General features: G+C 43.5%; 2 protein-coding genes across 10 annotated transcripts in view; one reads left to right on the top strand and one right to left on the bottom strand.

The window, feature by feature from the left end:
• The window catches only part of TCERG1 (transcription elongation regulator 1), a 56096-nt gene extending 49887 nt beyond the window's left edge, over nucleotides 1–6209 (top strand). For 7 of the 9 annotated variants that reach the window (XM_075010122.1, XM_075010117.1, XM_075010121.1 and 4 more), the window contains 5 exons: nucleotides 479–661; nucleotides 1708–1887; nucleotides 3387–3470; nucleotides 3715–3815; nucleotides 5036–6209. In XM_075010122.1, coding sequence (XP_074866223.1) covers nucleotides 479–661; nucleotides 1708–1887; nucleotides 3387–3470; nucleotides 3715–3815; nucleotides 5036–5237 — 750 coding nt within the window. In that variant the 3' untranslated portion in view covers nucleotides 5238–6209. Of the gene's footprint in view, nucleotides 1–478; nucleotides 662–1707; nucleotides 1888–3386; nucleotides 3471–3714; nucleotides 3816–4746; nucleotides 4842–5035 lie in introns of all 9 variants that reach the window. The other 2 variants (XM_075010114.1, XM_075010119.1) reach the window with 2 other exon arrangements.
• Nucleotides 6210–10076: 3867 nt separating this feature from the next.
• Nucleotides 10077–11386, bottom strand: GPR151 (G protein-coupled receptor 151). Its single transcript, XM_075010028.1, has one exon. The coding sequence runs from the start codon at nucleotides 11384–11386 to the stop codon at nucleotides 10163–10165; it is 1224 nt and encodes a 407-aa protein (XP_074866129.1). The 3' UTR covers nucleotides 10077–10162.
• Nucleotides 11387–18951: the final 7565 nt, after the last annotated feature.

The raw sequence follows: 18951 nt of genomic DNA, 5'->3' as shown, positions 1-18951 counted from the left end.
CCACAGCCCTGGAGAAGCGGTAGCCACGGGCGCTTCTGGCCTTGTTCAAACCCTCTGCATGCAGTTCTGGTTCAGCCCCCCCCACCGCCCATCACCCTGCAGCCCTAGCCTCAGGCTTTACCCCCATCCCCCCTCCCACGCCCCCAGCCCAACGCTGGGGTAACCCTCTCCAACTGCCCCCCCCCACAACCCTGGGACTTACCATTCAAAAAGGAGCTCCTGCTGCTTCCCAAGCTGCAGAACGTGTGTTCCACTGTGGGAGGGGGGAGCCGTCCCCATTTATGTAAAATTTGGGTTATGTGAGGGTGTGTGGGAACATAAATTGAGGGTCTACTGTAAATTGAGGGTCTACTGTATTCTGTTTTACCTGTTTCACAAATGACAGTTTGCTTAGTAAGATTCATCTTTGTTTCAATTAACTGATAAACCATTATATACTGTTTAATGGTGAAATATTATGGTTTTGCTTCTGATTCAGAATTTAGACTCCGAAAAGGAAAAGGAGTTGGAAAGGCAGGCTCGCATTGAAGCAAGTTTGCGTGAACGAGAAAGGGAGGTTCAGAAAGCTCGTTCTGAACAGACCAAGGAAATTGATAGAGAACGTGAACAGCACAAACGAGAAGAGGCTATCCAGAATTTCAAAGCGCTTCTGTCTGATATGGTGAGGCTTGCAAAGTTCTATCTCTGATTTGATTACTTTGGACTTTATTTTTGCCAGAACAGTTTATCTAATTTGTTACAGCTAATGAAAGTTCCCTGTTTACGTAGCAGCTCATTAGCATTTGGATTGGATATGCTTCTACTTTCAAGATAAATTTTATTTTCAGGGTTTTTGTCTTTCTGGAAAAATGTTTCAGCCTTACAGTTTGGTTTCATAGTTTCATCCAACAAGTGCATTCTTACAATGTTACCAAAAGACGCAATTACATTTTAAATACTTTGTACTAGAAACTTAAACGCACATGTGGGAAATCGAGATTTGTTGATCCAAGTGCATTTTCCTCACCTTGTTTTATCTGACCTGCTCATGCCCAGAATATAGCATCTGGCCAGATCTGGCACTAGCTGATCCAACTCTTGAAACAGCACTTTCTAAGAGGGCGGGCTTGGTGAGAAGTCATGGTGTGTATTGGCACCTCTTACCTGCTGATCTAAGATGTGGCATACCTGAAAGGTGGGTAGTGGTTGAGCACAGGATCAAGTTCTATAACCTTTTAGGAGGGCAGTAAATTCATCCAATCTCTTTTGACCCAGTATCTTTGCTGGTGGCATGATACAGGCAATATGATTTGGCAACTCTTTAAAAGTTGTTCCTGGTTCCAGAGATAAATATGGAACTAATTCAAGTGCCCAGTGGCTGATAGGGATTTATTATAATTTATCTGACATGCTACCCTTCTAGATCATATATAATTAATAAAGTGCATAAGGGAAGATCCTGACTTTTCTGCAGGGAATGGCGGAGCAGTCCAGGTAGGTTGTATCCATCTCCATCTGAACTGGTGCGTAGTGAGACTGCAGCATGAGATTGGCATTTGACAGTGGTTAACTGCATAAAAGCTGTGGCTGTTTCCTACTTCCCCTTACCAAATACCACTTTAATTCAGATAAAAGTTGATGATAAAGTATAATGTAAGTGTTTGAAGAGTTGTCTGTTAATGAAATAGAGCAAGAATATGTTTTGTAAAATGTACATTTTTGTGTCAGGTGAGGTCTTCAGATGTGTCATGGTCCGATACTAGGAGGACACTCCGAAAAGATCATCGGTGGGAATCTGGCTCCCTGCTAGAAAGAGAAGAGAAAGAGAAGCTTTTTAATGAACACATTGAAGCACTTACCAAAAAGAAGAGGGAGCATTTTAGGCAACTTCTGGATGAAACGTCAGCGGTAAGAGACTTGCTCATGGAGGCAGTGCTGCTGATGAAAATTAGTGTCTTATGAGATGAAAGAAAAAATTCAGAATGTTTCAGTCTGATGTGGTGCTTCTCTCTGATAAGAACTTGGTGCTCTCAAATCTGGAGGACCATTTGATTGCTGGTGAAGTAGCAAGGATTTTTAATAAATCTGTATATCTGTGGGGAGGGGAAATAATGTATTTTAATTTTAAGAAGGAGGAAAGAAAGGTATCTGGACAATCATAGGCCTGTTAGTCTGACCTCCATAATATACAAGATTTTAGAGCAGTGATGGGCAGTTAAGGCTAGTGAAGGAAGGCCACTCTTGTGGACCACTCATCTCAGTGGACTGCAAGATTGCAATTGGTCATGTACATTAGCCGTGATCCCACGAATAAGATTAAGTACATTAATACATGGCATGCTAAATATTTCAAAATCAGTAGAACTGTCATCAGCTTCAGGTAATACAAAAAGAAACGTTTACGCATAGTTTATATCAGTGGTTGGCCACCTGCATGTGGCCCATTAGGGTTCCATCTGCGGCCCACACACCCACTGTGTGCCCCTCTCCTCCACACCTCTTGTGCATTGGGGCTGAAGAGTTTAAGCTGAGAGAGGGAGAAGCATGGAGGGAGTGTGAATCAGCCAATTAATGGTGCTCTGAAAATGCTGGGAGGGAGGGGGAGGAGTAGGTAAGTGCAGTCCCCAGTGCATGAGAAGAGGGGGTGTATAGCCTCCTAGTGGAATCCCAATGGGCCACATGCAGGCCACTGGTTGCCCGCCACTGGTTGCCCACCACTGTTTCAGAGCAAACTCTGAAGGGAAGAGTAAGTGAATTGATTGAGGTTAATGATAACTTGGATGTAATATAATATTTGTTTACCAAAGGTAAATCATACGAGCTTAATTTGATTGCCTTCTTTCAGAAAATAACTGATTTTTTTTTTTTTTTCTTAAAAGATAAGGGAAGTGCCTCCCTTATCTGTCATTCTGGCTTCATCATAAACTGTCTTCAAGTCTTTGGAGGAAGTCTTATTAAATATTCGTTAGAGGAGTATCTATTATTCTAGTAATTTTTATGTGGTAGACTAAAATAAATTCAGATGATGAGTAGCTGGCTTTGAGGTGGGACTTCTAAATGTAGGTGGTAGTTGTTTATATGCACACAAACATGCTGTTGAAATTCTCCAAATATGTTTTAGGAATAACTAGAATTTAAATAATAAGGAACTATTATAATTTGGTGAGGAATTTTGTCTTAAAGTCAACCAGTTTACAGAAAACAAGAGTTCAAAAAGGAAAAAATAACAAAACATAATGCTAAAGGTATAAGAGAAGCCACAAAATGAAATATCATTTAAAAATTATTTAATTTGTCACCTTTATGTATGAGGATTTCAGGGCTCTCAGAAAAGTGATGATATGTATTGTAGGCTTGGACTCAAAATGTGATTTGCAATGTTGGACTGTTTTTGCCTCTTTTGAAAGATTACTCTAACATCAACATGGAAAGAAGTGAAAAAAATCATTAAAGAAGATCCCAGGTGCATTAAATTCTCTTCCAGTGACAGGGTAAGAAATAGTTTTGCTTCATTGCTGCTAGCTTCCACATGCTATCCAGAGTAAAAGAGAGTGAATGCTTGTTGAAATGGATTCCCTTTCACATGAAGATATATATCCCTGTGTTAGATATTTGCTTATTTTGAAAACCGTTTTCTGTAGTGATGTAAATTAATTATAATAAAATTATTCTTATATGTGAGAGATATTTTAATCTACCATCAGATTTTCTAAATTACTCTTTTTCATCATGCAGAAAAAACAAAGGGAATTTGAAGAGTACATCAGAGACAAATACATTACTGCCAAAGCTGACTTCAGAACACTATTGAAAGAGACCAAATTTATAACATACAGGTGTGTGTCAGTGTTTTAGAAGTGCAAAGACTTTACTGTATCTTAGGTGAAAGATTTGGAAAACTGATTTTCACTTTATCCTCTTACCATCTAAAATTTTATAGTTCAGTGTCTGAGGCACTTTAATGCAAAAATGTTAGTTTATGGGCTCGCTATGAAGTTGCATGGTAGCAAGTAATGTATGTTGGATTCTGCGCTGATTGTCAAGTGTTGGCAACTGTTCTACAGGAAGAACTTGGATTTTTGTTTTGCTTGAAACCATTGTTTTGGGTATTTTGAATATATAGTCAAGTGATTCAGCTCATCCTGTGATGAGACCAGATAACCTGCTTAATTAGGATCTTTGGTTCACACTTAAAAGTTGGGGCTGAATATTGTGCTCAGTACCCAATGAAAAAATATCCAGTGATGATAGTGGGAATTTAGAAGAAAGACCAAGTGTGAAACCCCATCCATGTTGAAATAAAGAACAAATCTCCTATTTACTTCAGATGGCTTTGGCTATTAGCTTTATAAACAAGTTAATTGTTGAAATCAGTCTGGTCTTGAGCCTACTGCATAATGATAGGGTCTGGGGCAGAATCCCATTTCAGAAGCAAATGAGCTTGAAGTAGAAGGTTGATGACTAGGTTTATTAGACCCTAATCAGTTTTTTTTTCTGTTTGCAGCCAGTGCTGCGTAAAGTATTGAAACTGTTTCACTTACTGCTTTCAGTGGGCCTGAATTGCAATCTTAAATTGATGGGGTTGCCAGATGATGCATCAGTCAAACTGGACTGCACCTGGGACTTTAATGTCCACATTTTAATAGTTTCTTCATGAGTGGTCAATGTCAGTTCTGATTTTTTTCCATTTTTACATTTTTGTGGTTCATTTAATGCTGATAAATGGTTCTGCAGCCATTAAGACTGAAGTCTTCTGTTTATCCACAGAACAGCTACAGCACAGGCAGTGGCAGTGCAAGGTTTTTTACACACGCATTCCTGCCAATGTGCCTCAACCCTGACCTGAAGGGGCATCTGTATAGGTGAGAGGATAGCTCAGTCTCTATGCCCTTTCAGCGCTTGACTTATCAGCTGATGCTTTCAAGAGAGGTTCTAATGGTGTGGGTAGTTTTTGTAATTTGGACATCTACCACCAGTAAGTGGACTAAGATGCCCATTGCATTTTATGTAGACTCCCAGATAGCTGCCAAATGTTAACTATTACATTTCATTTCAGATCCAAAAAGTTGATCCAAGAATCTGACCAGCACCTGAAAGATGTAGAAAAGATTTTACAGAATGACAAGCGTTACCTGGTACTTGACTGTGTGCCAGAGGAGAGGCGCAAGCTCATCGTATCCTATGTAGATGACCTGGACCGCCGTGGTCCCCCTCCACCTCCCACAGCATCAGAGCCTACAAGACGAACAACAAAATAATTATGAAATACTTTCACACTGGGGTATCTGTTAATTCAAAAGCTTGCATGAGCCATCTGTCAGGTTTTTACATCTACATTACCGTGAACCTATTGAAAACAATCTGAGGAGCAGAGGAAGCAGCAGCGTTTGTGAACATAAAATGATCTTTGTGCAAAGAGAACACTTAAGATATTTATGCTTTTATTTGTGTGGCATGACTGACAAAAATCCCAACCATGCAGGCTGTGTCTAGTAATATTAGATCTCAGAACAATGGAATATCTGTATATGAGGTGTGGTTGTCAGTGATATTTGGAAGCATTCTTCTCAGCAGTGTTATATATGCAAGTCTTAAGGATGATTGACATTTGTGGTTTGAACTTAAACTACAGTTACCACAAACTTCATCCTAATGGTTACCCAAGCTCAGCTATTTTAAAAGACAAAATGCTGTCTCCAGTTTAACTATTGAGTACTGGAGGCTACCGTAAAAAATACTCTCCCTTAAATCTGAAAACAAAGGGCCTGATTCTGTATTTGCTTTCACCCTTCTATAAATCAGAATCAACCCTGTTAGTCTGTAGAGTGACACTGGTGTGAGTGAAGAATTAGGCCAACAGAAACCAAATTAAACACAATTCTGAATTTGTTCACAGGTCTGGTTTATTCCTGGCTCCCACCCTGAAATACAGGCAAAATCAAGTTTCTTTTGCCCAAGTGAAGATACGTCTGATTATCTTTGGCTCAAAATTGGAAACAAAGTAAATAGCAATGGTTCCCAGAACAGGACGGTTGTACAAACATATTTTTATTTACCATAAAGTGATCTTTACTGACTTCTGGATTAGACTGTGGATTTCCCTTCTGGATAATTTCTTGTAAACTATACTCCTGTTATGAATGTTAAACTTGTGTTTCTAAAGTTTAATTTTGAAATGTTGGGCTTGTTTAGTTTATGTACTTAAACTATAATAAACAACCCTTTTTATATATGAATTGAACATGTTTAGTAAATTTGTTAAATCTCAGATGTCTTTAAAGACAAAAATCCCAACTAACAGCCATACTGAAACGGACTGTTTGCCGAGACTAAACAAGATTTTGTTAAAACTAATGTAGACTAATATAATTTTGATGCTAAAACATTGCATTCAAGTGCAAGTATAAAATGGAATTATTTGTAAAACAGCTACAAACCTCAAAATTGGTGTTTTTGTTTGCTTAGTCTTGTACTCATCTCAAGTGTTCATTGTACTTGAGATGTTGCGAGTGACTTTTTTCCTGATCGTGCTTAGTCTGTGGAAGTTTGTTCTGTGTTTCTGATACGACATATCTCTCTTCCATTTGGATAGTTCTTTCTCTGCGCACACACACACACATACAAATTTGTAATGAGAGAAATGAGTTTGTCGTGATTTTTTTGTTGGACTGCAATTACAGAGAGCCTGCTAGTGTGCCAAAAAAGCTTGTAGTCAACTTCTTGCTATCTTGGGACAGTCATGTTCACTAGAGTATGGATTATTTGCTGTAGTTTTAACAAAGCTGTACAACCCATGAAGTTTAGATATAGCAAAAATTCTTAGTTTACATATTATTAACATATATTTTACAGTGGCACTAATAGGCCCATACCAGGTTAAGTGCTGTTCACACACACAAACGGGTGTGACCTGGTGTCTCGTGAGTTCTTGGATTTTACATCAGAAATTTAGCCCAGCTTAGCACCCCAAAAGTGTTTTAAGAAGCAAATATTTTATCAGTTTTTGTGTAAATGCATTAGCAATAAAACCTAAAAATCAAATGCATAAAGTGACATTCCCTAATGCCTCCTTGAAAAACACAAACTAAAGTGCATTACTGGTAAGATCTTATCTAATTTTACATCCAGCTATAACCTTAAGTACAGTGCTACTGGTACACCCCACACTCCATCTGATTTATAAAATAAAATCTCTGTACTGTATTAGGTAAGTATATCAGCATGTCTGGACACAACCATGTGGGGCTTCCCATCTCCTCCAACATCTCACTAAATGAGCATTGCCTCACATCCTGAAGGTTGACATCTCTCTCTACTGGACTGGGTTGGAACAGTACTTGTTTCAGTGTAAATGACCCTGCTTCTAGCCTGTCCCAGGCAAATGTGAAATTTAGTGGTATGTGTACATAACTGCTGCAATTGCCAGAGATGAAGCAGGGGGAGTGATGTGGCCTCTGAGGGTATGTCTACACATCAAATAAAAACCCATTGCTGGCCCATGCCTGCCAGTTTGGGCTGGAGGGTTATTTCATTGCTGTGCAATGGGTCCAGGCTAGAGCCTGGACTCTTGGACCATTCCAATTTTAGGCTTCTAGAACCTTGGCTCTTACACAAGCTTAGATTTCTACAGTGTAACAAACAGCCCTGCAGGCAAAGCCTGAGTCAGCTGACACTGGCCAGCTGCAGATTTTCTTTGCTGTGTAAGCTAATCAGATGTTAAGGATCCAAATCACAATGGGTTTTATAGATAAGTACCTCAATCCATCTGAAAGCCAATGTATGCTTGTGCACAGTGATGTCTTATATTCCATGTATGAAACTCTAAGGCTGTGTCTACAGGTGCTGCTTCTTCTGGAAGCAGCATGGTAATGAGCTATCTGGAAGATGCCAGTGAGGTACAGATTCAAATTTGTTGTGCCTCATTAGCATATCAGAACATGGTTTGGAGTCCAGAAGCTTCTAACCATGTGTTGATATGCTAATGAGGTGCAGAAAATTTGCATCCATATCCCATTAGCGTCTTCCAGATAGCTCATTACTGTGTCACTTCTGGAAGCAGTGGCACACATAGACACAGCCTAAGAAAGCAAACTCAGCACACTGTATTACAAGTGTAGCCCCAATGTGTCTGTGGTAGTCTAAACTGAAGGGATAAGACTAGGATAAATGACATATCCAGTGGATTGGAACAATTATGACAGATCAAACAGTGAGCCATTACTGCAGTCTGGACACTCAAACACTTGGGAAAAATAATCAGAAAAAATAAAGGAATGTGCTCAAACTCTGCCAGACACCAACATATCCATCCCATGAATTTATAGATTCTGAAGCAAGTCAAGATCAACTAGTCTGACCTATATAACATAGGCCAGAGAACATCCATGTAATAATTCCCAGATCAGATTTTTTTGAGAAACATAGTCTTGATTTTAAAGTGACAGGAAAAGCCACCATGACAATTGGCTAAATTGTGCTAATGTTCAATTATAGTTGAAAGTGTATACGTTATTTTCAGTCACATTGTCTAGCTTCACTTTCCACACTTTCAAAACAAAAAGCAGTCAAGTAGCACTTTAAAGACTAGCAAAATAGTTTTAAGTGCTACTTGACTGCTTTTTGTTTTGATAGTGTATAGACTAGCACGGCTTCCTCTGTTACTTTTCCACACTTTGTGTTTGCATCTTGATAAGCTCCACTGAAGAGACCATTATTTAATATTTGTTCCCTAATAGGTATTTACAGATTAATAGTCACTCTTTTTAACCTTGTCTTTGTTAAGCTGCACAACTACATTAGTCATGTCAGGGTTTCTCTCATCTGTGACTGATAGTGGTACTGAGAAAATCCAGTGCTGCTCCACCATTAGGGTAGCTCCTATTTCCAAGCACTTGGACAAGAGAAGTCTGGGGGCAGCATTTAGCCCTATTGAGATGTTCTCTCAAAAATCCATTTTGTAATGTTCCATGTAAGAATCAATCACTTTAAGATACAATCCTACTGTACAAAAACTTAGCAGTCCTGCAGCACCCTTCTGAAATTTTTTATAATGTTGTTAATTCTTGAATTAATCATGGTCATTGAAACAGTATCAGCATAGCTTTAGAAAGCAGTCCCTTCACTAGAATACGTATCACGTGAATTTCAGGGGACTTAAAACAATTAGTTTTGGGTCTAAGTCAGACAAACCAACTTCATTTTTTATTTATTCACAGTAGAAAACAAACTTTGACAGTGACATTTGTTATGCTTTGTACATACTTTACAAAATTGGCATGAAACCTTTTCACTGAGGAAGGGAGAAATGTCTATCTTAAAACAAGGTGCCTAATTATACCTTCAGCTCACTAATGCACATTCAAAAAGGGGATGATTGTCTTAGTTCTGAAAGACACCTCTGACTTCTTAGCACACCCAATTTATCTTTCAGGACCTCATTGCAGGTGTTCTCATAAAAATAGTTTCTGGAACCATTTCAATTCCAGCACTCAAATTCTGCACTATCATGGTGTACAAATATATTGAATTCATGGAAGTCATTACAACACAAACAAGAAAATTCAAAAACGTAGCCTGCAGTTTATTTTGTAAATACTAATGTTTTAGTTTTCTGACATTTAGATATATGTTGAAATTTAGCTCACCAGGTTGTCCTGCCTCGTTAAGAACTAAGTTTGTGTCAGTTCTAATTTCTGTTCTCTGAATTCTCTGAGTCTCAAACACCTAAAAATACCCAACTCCCTCCACTTTGGCTATTGAAGTGCAAGGTGTAACTATTTCAGAGAAAACATATTGCCAAAATCTTGAATGTCAGGATTTGGACTATCAATGCATTACCCTGATGCTACATACACATACATGCACTCCTGTCCATACTGTGGGCAACATAATACCTTGTACAAGACCAACTCCCACTGGTGAAAGAAACAAGCTTTGGAGTTTACAGAGTTCTTCAAGTCTGCAACATCCTGGGATCAAAAGGGCTACAATAAATACTGCAAATATTAACACGAGGAAGTGTTAAAGTCTTTACAGCAGGATATCAAACGTAATGAGCACAGGAAATAGTAAGAATTTCACCAATATAACACTTTTCCTGTGTCTTCTGCATCAGCTTAACCACATTATAAGTAATAAAAGTATACTGACAAAACCCTTCCTCTGGCAAAAAACTCCTTCCACCTTACTTATTACAGCCTACTGTCTCTTGTTCTTCGTGTTCCCAAGGAACAGGATCGTTATCTTGAGCATCTGGGGCGGCTTCTCGGTCATGCCAGAACTGCTCTACGTCTGGAAAGACGGGCAACTCTTTGCTTTCCAGGCTTTCTGTGGCTTGAGGGGCAGCTTCTTTCTCTTGCTCAGCAATCACCGGCTCTGGAGAAGGGACGGAGTCGGAGAGAACGTCAGCTTTAGCGGCTGGGATTTCCTGGTTGTCCGCCGCAGGGAGAGGCTTTTCCAGGGTCAGCCTTTTCCACAAGCCCTTAAAGCCCTCTCTGAATTCTTCAGACATCACCAGGAAGATGAGAGGGTCGGCTGAAGAGCTGGTGAACATGAGGACTTGGGTCAGAGCCAGGAACCCTTCCGGAGGCGCAGGGCTGGCCGGCTTGAGGTGCCAAACCCACAGCCAGGCTATCCATTCGGGCAGCCACAGGACTGCGAGGGTCACAGCGACGCTCAGCAGCATTACCGTCAGGCGCCTGGATCGGATCTGGTTCCGCAGGTTCTGGGTCTTTGTCCCCCTGCGCTGGCACCGGCCATAGGCGCGCCAGAAATAGAGGAAGGCGCAGAGCAGCGGCGCGCCAAAGACGAGCAGGGGGTAGAGGTTGACAAAGGCGGCCATGAACTCCCGCGCCGGGGCCGGCACCGCCACGACGCAGGCGGCCGAGCCCGCCGCCACCGGCGGCTCCCGCAGGCTGCTGAAGAGCCAGAGCGGCAGGGAGCTCACCAGGGCCGCCAGCCACGTGGCCAGGAGCAGGGCGCAGATGGCGCGCGGCTCGATGCTCACTTGCTTGGCCGGGTTGCTGGCGTACGCGAAGCAAGCCTTGGCCGCCACGGCGGTGGTCAGGCTCTTGGCGGCCATGCACGTGCGGCTGAAGCCGTCGGAGGTTTTGCAGACGAACCAGCCCAGGCTCCAGGCGCTGCGGGAGTACGCGGCTGCCCGCAGCGGGGCGGCGAAGAGCAGGAGGAGCAGGTCAGCCAGGCTGAGGTTGAGGATCAGGGAGTGGATGAGGGAGGGCTTCCCGCGCCGGGCGCTGGAGAGCAGGAGGCCGAGGACACACGCGTTGCCCGCCACGCCCGCCAGGCAGACGACGCCCAGCAACGCGGGGATCGCCGCCTTCCACGCCCGCGAGTCGTGGGGCTGCGAACCGCCCGCGAAGGGCGCCTGCGGAGCCAGGGAGCTGTTCATGGTGCTGCCGCCGGGCTTCTCCCGCGGGAGCCGCGCGCCGCGCACCACGCGGCCTCGCTGCTGCTCCCCGCCCGCCCCCCGGCTGGGCCTGTCAGGCCCCCACCACTGGCACCGCACAACCGCTGGACTGTGGCGAAGTGGCCCGCCCGGACAGCGCTATATAGCTGCAGCGGCCGGGACTGACACGCCCCCGCAGGAGCGCATTGGCCGCGGCTGCCGAGCAAACCTGGACCCGGCCGGGCAGCCCTGCGCCACCGCTGAGGGACCGCCCTCTCCCCTCCCCCTCCTCTCCGCAGGCGAGAAGCGGCCGCCATGAAGCCCCTCGGCGGGCCTAGGGGGCGCCTGATGCTCCCGCCCTGGCGACAGCAGCAGAACAGCTAATTAACCCGGGGCAAACTTCGCGCGTCAGGGAAGGGAGGGGTCTGGAGTGCCGCCGTCAGGCGCCGCCCGCCTCTTTTAGGTGCTGTGGGGTGGAGGCGAGGAGGCAACCGGGCCCGGGGTGAGTGTTGGCTTCGCGGGGGCCGGCTGCGCGCTGCGGCGCTGAGAGACACTCCGCTTGCTCGGCCCGAGGAGGAGCGAGCGAGCCGTTGACACGGAGCCGCTGGCGGGCAGCCCCAGCCTCCCAGGGATAGCCGAGTGGCTTGCGGGCAGCTCCCGCCTCACAGCTGCACCCCCCGCGCAGGCTGAGGAGCGAGGCCGTGCAGCATGGCATAGAGCAAGCCCGCCTGGGGCTCTCCCTGCACAGAGAAGGGTAGCCACGGCTAGGGCAAACCAACCCCCATTTCATTCCCACCCGTCAGTCTGAGCCAGGAGTCGGCAACCAGCAGAGCCACTGCCCTAGTTCGGTAAAAAAAAAAACACCTCACTACTTAAGGAGCCGCAGTGCAGGGGAGTGGGAGACCTACTTTTGTAACCCCTGTTTTAAGAACAGCTCTCACACTTATCCCCCAATGCACTGAACATGTTAACCCGGGGAGTTATCTACCTTTTCGAGACCCTATCTCCTGTACTATTTAGGTATGCTGCATTCCTAGTTGGGCTTTTAGATCTTCAGGGAAATACGGAAAATAATCAGGAGGTTTTTTTTTAACTTGCAATTATAGCGTTGCGCTTCACAAAGAAGTACTTAAAGAGCCGCAAGTTGCAGACCCCTTTAGTCCATACATACTATCCTTGCATTATTATGACCTGTCGTGCAATCTAGGTGCCCACATCACATTTATGACCTCCCCCCAGCTATTGCCACTCCCCTGCGTCTCCTTGTTTGTAATGTCAAGCTGACGATTAGTACATTATTATTTACAAGTTGGTTTATCTTTTACACTGTTTATCAGATTAGTCCTGCTTACAGGCAACTTAGCAGCTGCTTGGACCCCCCAGTGTGCTCCCACTGAATGCAGTGGCACAGACTACAGCCCAGTACGATTATAAAATAATGTTGAGAAACAGCTGAGATAACGTAGTTAGTTTCTGTACAATGGTCTTATCCTCAGCTACTGCCTTTCCTCCTTACCAGTCCAGCAAGCCTGCAGGATCTGTCATGGGCTTGCTGCCACGACTGAGAATATCTTATTTGTTTATATGGGCTTGGTTCCTTGCTCTTGAGAGTTCACCTCACACCCTTCACCAAGCTATTTCCCTCTTACCTTTTAATGTCAGAGTTTGTGCAGCTTTCCACTGACTTCAGTAGTAATTCCAATTAAGGTATGTGTATGGTAGGCAAAGTAAGTCAATCACAGATATGCAATTCTGAGTAAGGCTGGTCAGTTTTCCCCGCTCCTCTGAGTGGCATTAACCCAAGATACATGCAATTCGAGTGCATGTTTCTCAGGGGTCTACTGTAATCTCCTGTTCAAGTAACCCTATTCCGGTTGCTTAAGTAGCCTCCAGACTGAGCATAAGTATTTTACTGTCCTTGCTTTTTTCAGTGTGGGTTCCTATGACTGGCATCGTCTTCACTCTTCCACGTTTCTCCTTAAAAATTCCCCTTTCTAAAGATTAGTTTTTGATATATTTCCACCCCAAGTTATTGAACTTAATTATAGTATGGTTGCTATTATGTAGTGGATCAACCATAACTACCTTGTGAATCAGCTTCTGGGTAATTTAGCTCTAAATTGATATTAGCCTCTTCATTGTGTGCTCTAGTTAGAGGTAATCATTTAAGGTACTAAGAAGCATCTTCCCTAACCAGTGGCATCAGTCAAGCAGTTGAAGCCATCCATTTTATTAGCACTTTTGACAGTGCACCTGATTTTATGTAACACATTAGACTTGCTGCCCAGTTTCTTTTCCAGGGCTGTGGACATGGGCACTGTAGAAAACGTAAAGCAATAAATGCACATACACTGTCACCAGGAGGCAGAGACGACTGCCTCCATTCTTCAGCTGCCATTGTAGTTTTCCTGGCTGCAGCACCAGTAAAGAGGAAAAAAAATTCTGCCAAAAAATGGATGCCCCCACATTAAGCCCCAGAGTGCCTTACCTGAGCTCTGATGGGCTCTGGGTAGGCATAAATTACATGTTCATAATGCTTCCACTTGTTTTAGCAAGTCCCCATGAGTTCAGCCCTAGATGCTGACAGCATCCTGCCTGTACCAACAGAGCATCAGTAAGAGGCAGATTCTAACACAATCATGTCTTAGATTATTTAAGGCTTTCTATATTGTATATAGCAAATTGAATTGCACCCTGAGCTCTAACACTATTCCTGCTTGGTAATGATACTGGCCTCCATCAGAAGCTGGTTGTACATCTTAATTAATTCATGTAAATCATTTCAGAGTCCTCAAAGGAAAGGCTTATATGTGAAGGTAAAAATCTTATTTTTATTAATTGCATCATTACTGTACCTTCACTGGCTTTTAAATTATTGCAGAGCTTAATTGTATTATCTTCTAAATTGTTTTCAGCTGTCTGAAGCCTTAGCTAACTTTCCTGCAGAGACAAGCAACTGGCATATTTTCTTCCAGTGGTGAGTGCAAGTTTGCATTTGCTTTGCTTACAGTACATTTTTCTATCTACTGAGAATGCTTTACCAAAGGCATGAAGTTTGGTGGAACGTGATCTAACAGTGAGATATGCATGCAATGCTGGATTAACTGGGCACAGTTTCTCCAGGGTCCCAGGCTGAAGTGAGGTCCCCCAACTCAACCCAATTACCATAAAACTTTTAACCTTCACCCCAAATGCCTAAGCTAGGTACAAATTTAAGACTGTATGAAAAGTACTTGTCATGTTTCATCTGGTTACTGCTGCATTTATTGCCAGGCCTGGGGAGTTGTAGATTTCCTGGTGGGCTTGGCTCAGGCATTTCCTGCCTGCCACCATGTGCGTTCTGGAACCTGTGAGGTGTGTGCCAGCACAGCAAGGGCCTGGCCAGTTGGGGCTGGGAGAGCCTGTCCTTGCCCTGACCTCACTCACTGGGACAGTAGCCCTTGGACCTGCCCTTTTCCTCTGCTTGTAGCTGCCCTCAGGTCAGCTTTGACTCGGTGTCTGGGCTCGGCAAGTCCCAGGAAGTTTCCGCTGGAGGAGTGGCAGAGGGGCAGCCTGGTTGGGCAGGCAGGCTTTGCGCTTTCCCTGCTGAGGGTGGGATGAGACCAGCCATCCATCCTCCACCTCCCTGCAGTGGCTCCAAACATGAGCAGTTTGCCAAGGGTGGGCCAGGAAAGGCCCCTGAGGCTCCCCAGGCACATGGCAGGGCCACTTCCACTGCCGTTCTGCTGCTCTTCCAGTTTGCTTGTCCTGAAGAGCGTATTTTATTCTTATTAGCAGGCTGGCTGCTCAGATTCTGCTGCTGCCCTTGTTTATTGTTGCTGTTTTAGTTTTTATGGTGTAGGGACTGGCTGCAGCTAGGAGGTTTCTCATCAAATCAAGAGCACAGCCACAGATGTGCATGACACCTGTGGCATTTTAATTTTACACTTAAAAAAGTAGTTGGAATAAACCCATAAATAAGAAATTTACTCAAACTCTTCCTCAAAAGCTTTGATACATGTGGCAAAGTTGCATTCGACCTTCTTAATTCTGAGGTGTGTTCAAGTAATCTGGCAGATAGCTATAAGCATAAATATTATGTAAGACCACAAAATAATGTCCTGTTTTACATTAAATCTGTAAAGACATTTTATTGAAGTCCTTAAGAATATGTAGCAGGGGTCTCTTCATTATTATCTTTGCTTTTAAGAAAAAAACACTGTAGTCCTTTACAGTAATTTTTAATATATTTTGATAAACATTATGTACATATTTTGAGAGAGAAAATCAAAGCCATGAGATTTGAAATGTTGCTCATTTTCTTTCTACAGATTGAAAATAGCTATTGAGCCTACACTCTGTTTTGTTGTTATTTGGATACTGACATCAAATGGCTTTTGCTGGAACACTAAAACTCCCTCTTTATGATTTTAAAATGAGAAATCGATTAGTGTGGTTTGTAAATTGATGTCATTTTTCCTCTTTTAGTGGTTTAAAGTAAGGGGTTTCCATTTTAGAAAAATCCCTCCCACTCAATAATTAACATTCATAATAACTGGATTCTCTTAATGCAGCATGGAAGTAGTAGGTACTACCCCTGTGAACAGGATCCCCCCGCCAACTTTTCCTTCAGCAGGGGCAGTGGGAAGTGGCTGCTTGGTGTTCTGAGCTCCACTAACTTTCATATTCCATTTATGTTCAAATAATCTGCGAGCCTGTGTGTGTGCCAGAATTAGAAGAGTGCCTCTGACAGTTTGTGTGACGGGGCTCCAGTCTACCTGAATCCAACTTTGTATACATGGTAGAAGTGAAATAATACACATGTGTAGCTCTTATGTAGCACTTTTCACAACAGATCTCAAAAATGGTCTCTACTCTGACGACTTTACAATTAATACGAGACTTTATAGAGAAAGGGATGACAATAAACAGTGAAGATAAACATTCCAAATGGCTGAAACCCCATTTGCTGGGTTTTTAATTTTTGTGGTTGCATTTCTGGACTCATTACAATTTGGCTCTGAATTAAACTTCATTATTAAATAGGAAAATGAAAACACAGAAGATAATACTTGGTTTACAATTGTCCCCTATAAATGAAAAGGTTTGGAAATTTTTGCTTTAATGCTTCTGAGGTGCGTTCATACTCACCCTTCAGCCTTTCCTAGATAAAACATTCTTTTTTTGTTTGAGAAGGAGACTAAAACTAAAGTGAATTGTCTGTTTTTCATTCAGTTTCTAATCGCCAGCTGGAATTAAAGGTGAACCACTTCTTTATCTGGCAATGGAAATTATTCTTACTGTGATTATTATAGCAATTTTATTATCTGAAGAATTCAGTTCTTGCTACAAAGCATAGGCAACACTGCTACTTATTCCTATGTGTCCTTGCCAGAGTTGATGATTGGTCTCATGTGGTGAAGGTAACATGAACTCGTGATGGCAGTGTGGTCTGACAGATAAAGCACAAGTCCCTGGCGTGTGGTCTGCACTCTGCAACTGAGTTATTGCATGATCTTAGGCGAGTCACCTAGTGCTAGATCCACAAAGGGATAAGGGTGCAGCAATGTTTAGGATTGCAATATCTAACTTTTAGGCACCTTGCCAGGCAGTGGAATTCACAGTCCTTAGTTGGATGCCCAACCTATGACAGAAGTAAGTGACTAACCAAAGGATTCACAGAAGCCAACAAGCAGAGTGAGAGAGCCATTACTGGAGTTAGGATTAGGCTATTATGCCAGCCAAAAACTTTTAAATGTCAGCCAGGCCTGACTCCCAAGAATCAACTAGCTAGCAGATGGTAAGGCTTCTGATTGACATATGATATTTTAGATGCAAGAAGTTAATCCACAAATCCATCCAGCACCTGAAAGAAACAGAAAAGATTTTATAGAATGACAAGTGTCACCTTCGGAGCCAAGTAAATGATTCTCAAACATTTGTTGAACAATTTTGACTGTTTTCTCCTCTGTGTAGTTTGTCCATGAACATAGTGCAAATTCCTTTAATAAGGAGTTCTTGCTCTGTGTGTTGTCTCTCTTTCTATATAAAAAATGTTCTTCCCGGTAACAGAATGACATCATTATGCAAATACATCTGATGCTGCCTGGGAGGTGCAAGCAGGGAGAGGGGCCAGAGTGGGGAGGGGAAAGGCCCCAGGAAGGCCCTGTCTGGCTACGCAACTCCACAGCCCCCTGGGAAGACTGTGGCTGGCCACATGGCTCCCCAACCAGGCTGGGGCTAGCTTCCCAAACTCCCTGATCAGGCTGATGCTGGCCATTTGGCTCTCTGACTCCCCCAGGAAGGCCAGGGTTGGCTGGCTCCACCCAATCATTCCCTCTACCACCTCCACCCCTCAGCCCTGGCCTCTCTCCCCACCTCTCCCTGGCCCTGGGCCTTTTCCCCACCCCCATCCCCTCTTACCGCCTCCCCGTCACCAGCCTTGGGACTCACCTGGGAGGGGAGGATCTGAGAGTAGCCACCACCAGGCCATGGCAGTAAAGGACAATGACTCTCAGAACCAAGTTCTGGCTGTGGCTGCTGACTCCTCGTACCCATGCCAGTCCATCAGGATGCAGCTTCCATCAGTTGTGGCAGCCAAAGCCTGGCTCTGAATTGGCCCTCCTTTATCCTCTGCTGGGAAGGGAAGGCACTGCTCAGAGACGAGCTTCAGCTGGTACTCCTGGCAGGGCTAGCCACGGGGCTCCCTGCTCCCCCAGGAAGGCTGGGGTTGGCCACATAGTTCCCTGACACCCACCCCCATAAAGAAAGGGGTGTTGTCAAGTATAGCAAGCAGGGGGCACAGCCCCCTAGTTTCCATTAAATACGATCAGTGTAATAACTGAGAACACAATTCATAATACGTGGCATTACTGAGATTACTAGTTAATGCAACTTATGTAATTAAAAATTCACTAACAACAGCCCTGATCCTGCAACTGGATAAGCATAGGCAGAACTCTAGAGTCTTACAGACTTATACAGGGGTCAGCAACCCTCAGCGTGGGTGCCAAGACTGGCATCCAAGCTGATTTTCATTGGTATGTTAAGCAGGTGCTTAGCCCCACCCCACTCCACCTCCCCTCTGCAGCTGAGAGCTCGCTCAAAGCCATGCTGCCTGTGGATTAATAAAAGACCAACTAATGCTACCAACCACCACCTAAGTGGTAAAGCTATACATCTTAATTTATTATTAATGGAGCTGTTGTAAATAAGAATATTACATTAGTGACTTTAAAAAATATCACCCGCACTTGGACGGTACATAGAGGTCAAAAGGCAAAATTTGGCACTCCGCCTCAGAAAGGTTGCTGACCCCAGACTAATAATTGATCTAGCCTGCTCTGCTCAGAGAGGACAGATCCATGCACATAAAGCTTTTACCAGGATTAATTACGTTGTAATTTTAATTCACAATTTAAATTGTTTTGGTTACATCAGCCAGTCAACAAACAGAAAAATATCATGTGGGTTTTATTAATAATATATACAAATTGCAAATTCTACTTCTGAATCTAAAATTTGAAACTTAGTTTGGTGAGACAAAAGGTAAAATTTCCATGTGTCAGAGCTGGAAAAGCTCAAGAGTT

The sequence above is a fragment of the Carettochelys insculpta genome, chromosome 15, assembly GCF_033958435.1.
Source record: "Carettochelys insculpta isolate YL-2023 chromosome 15, ASM3395843v1, whole genome shotgun sequence".
NCBI classification, from domain to species: domain Eukaryota; kingdom Metazoa; phylum Chordata; order Testudines; family Carettochelyidae; genus Carettochelys; species Carettochelys insculpta.
Note: the sequence above shows the minus strand (reverse complement) of the source record. Positions and strands in the feature narration are given on the sequence as shown.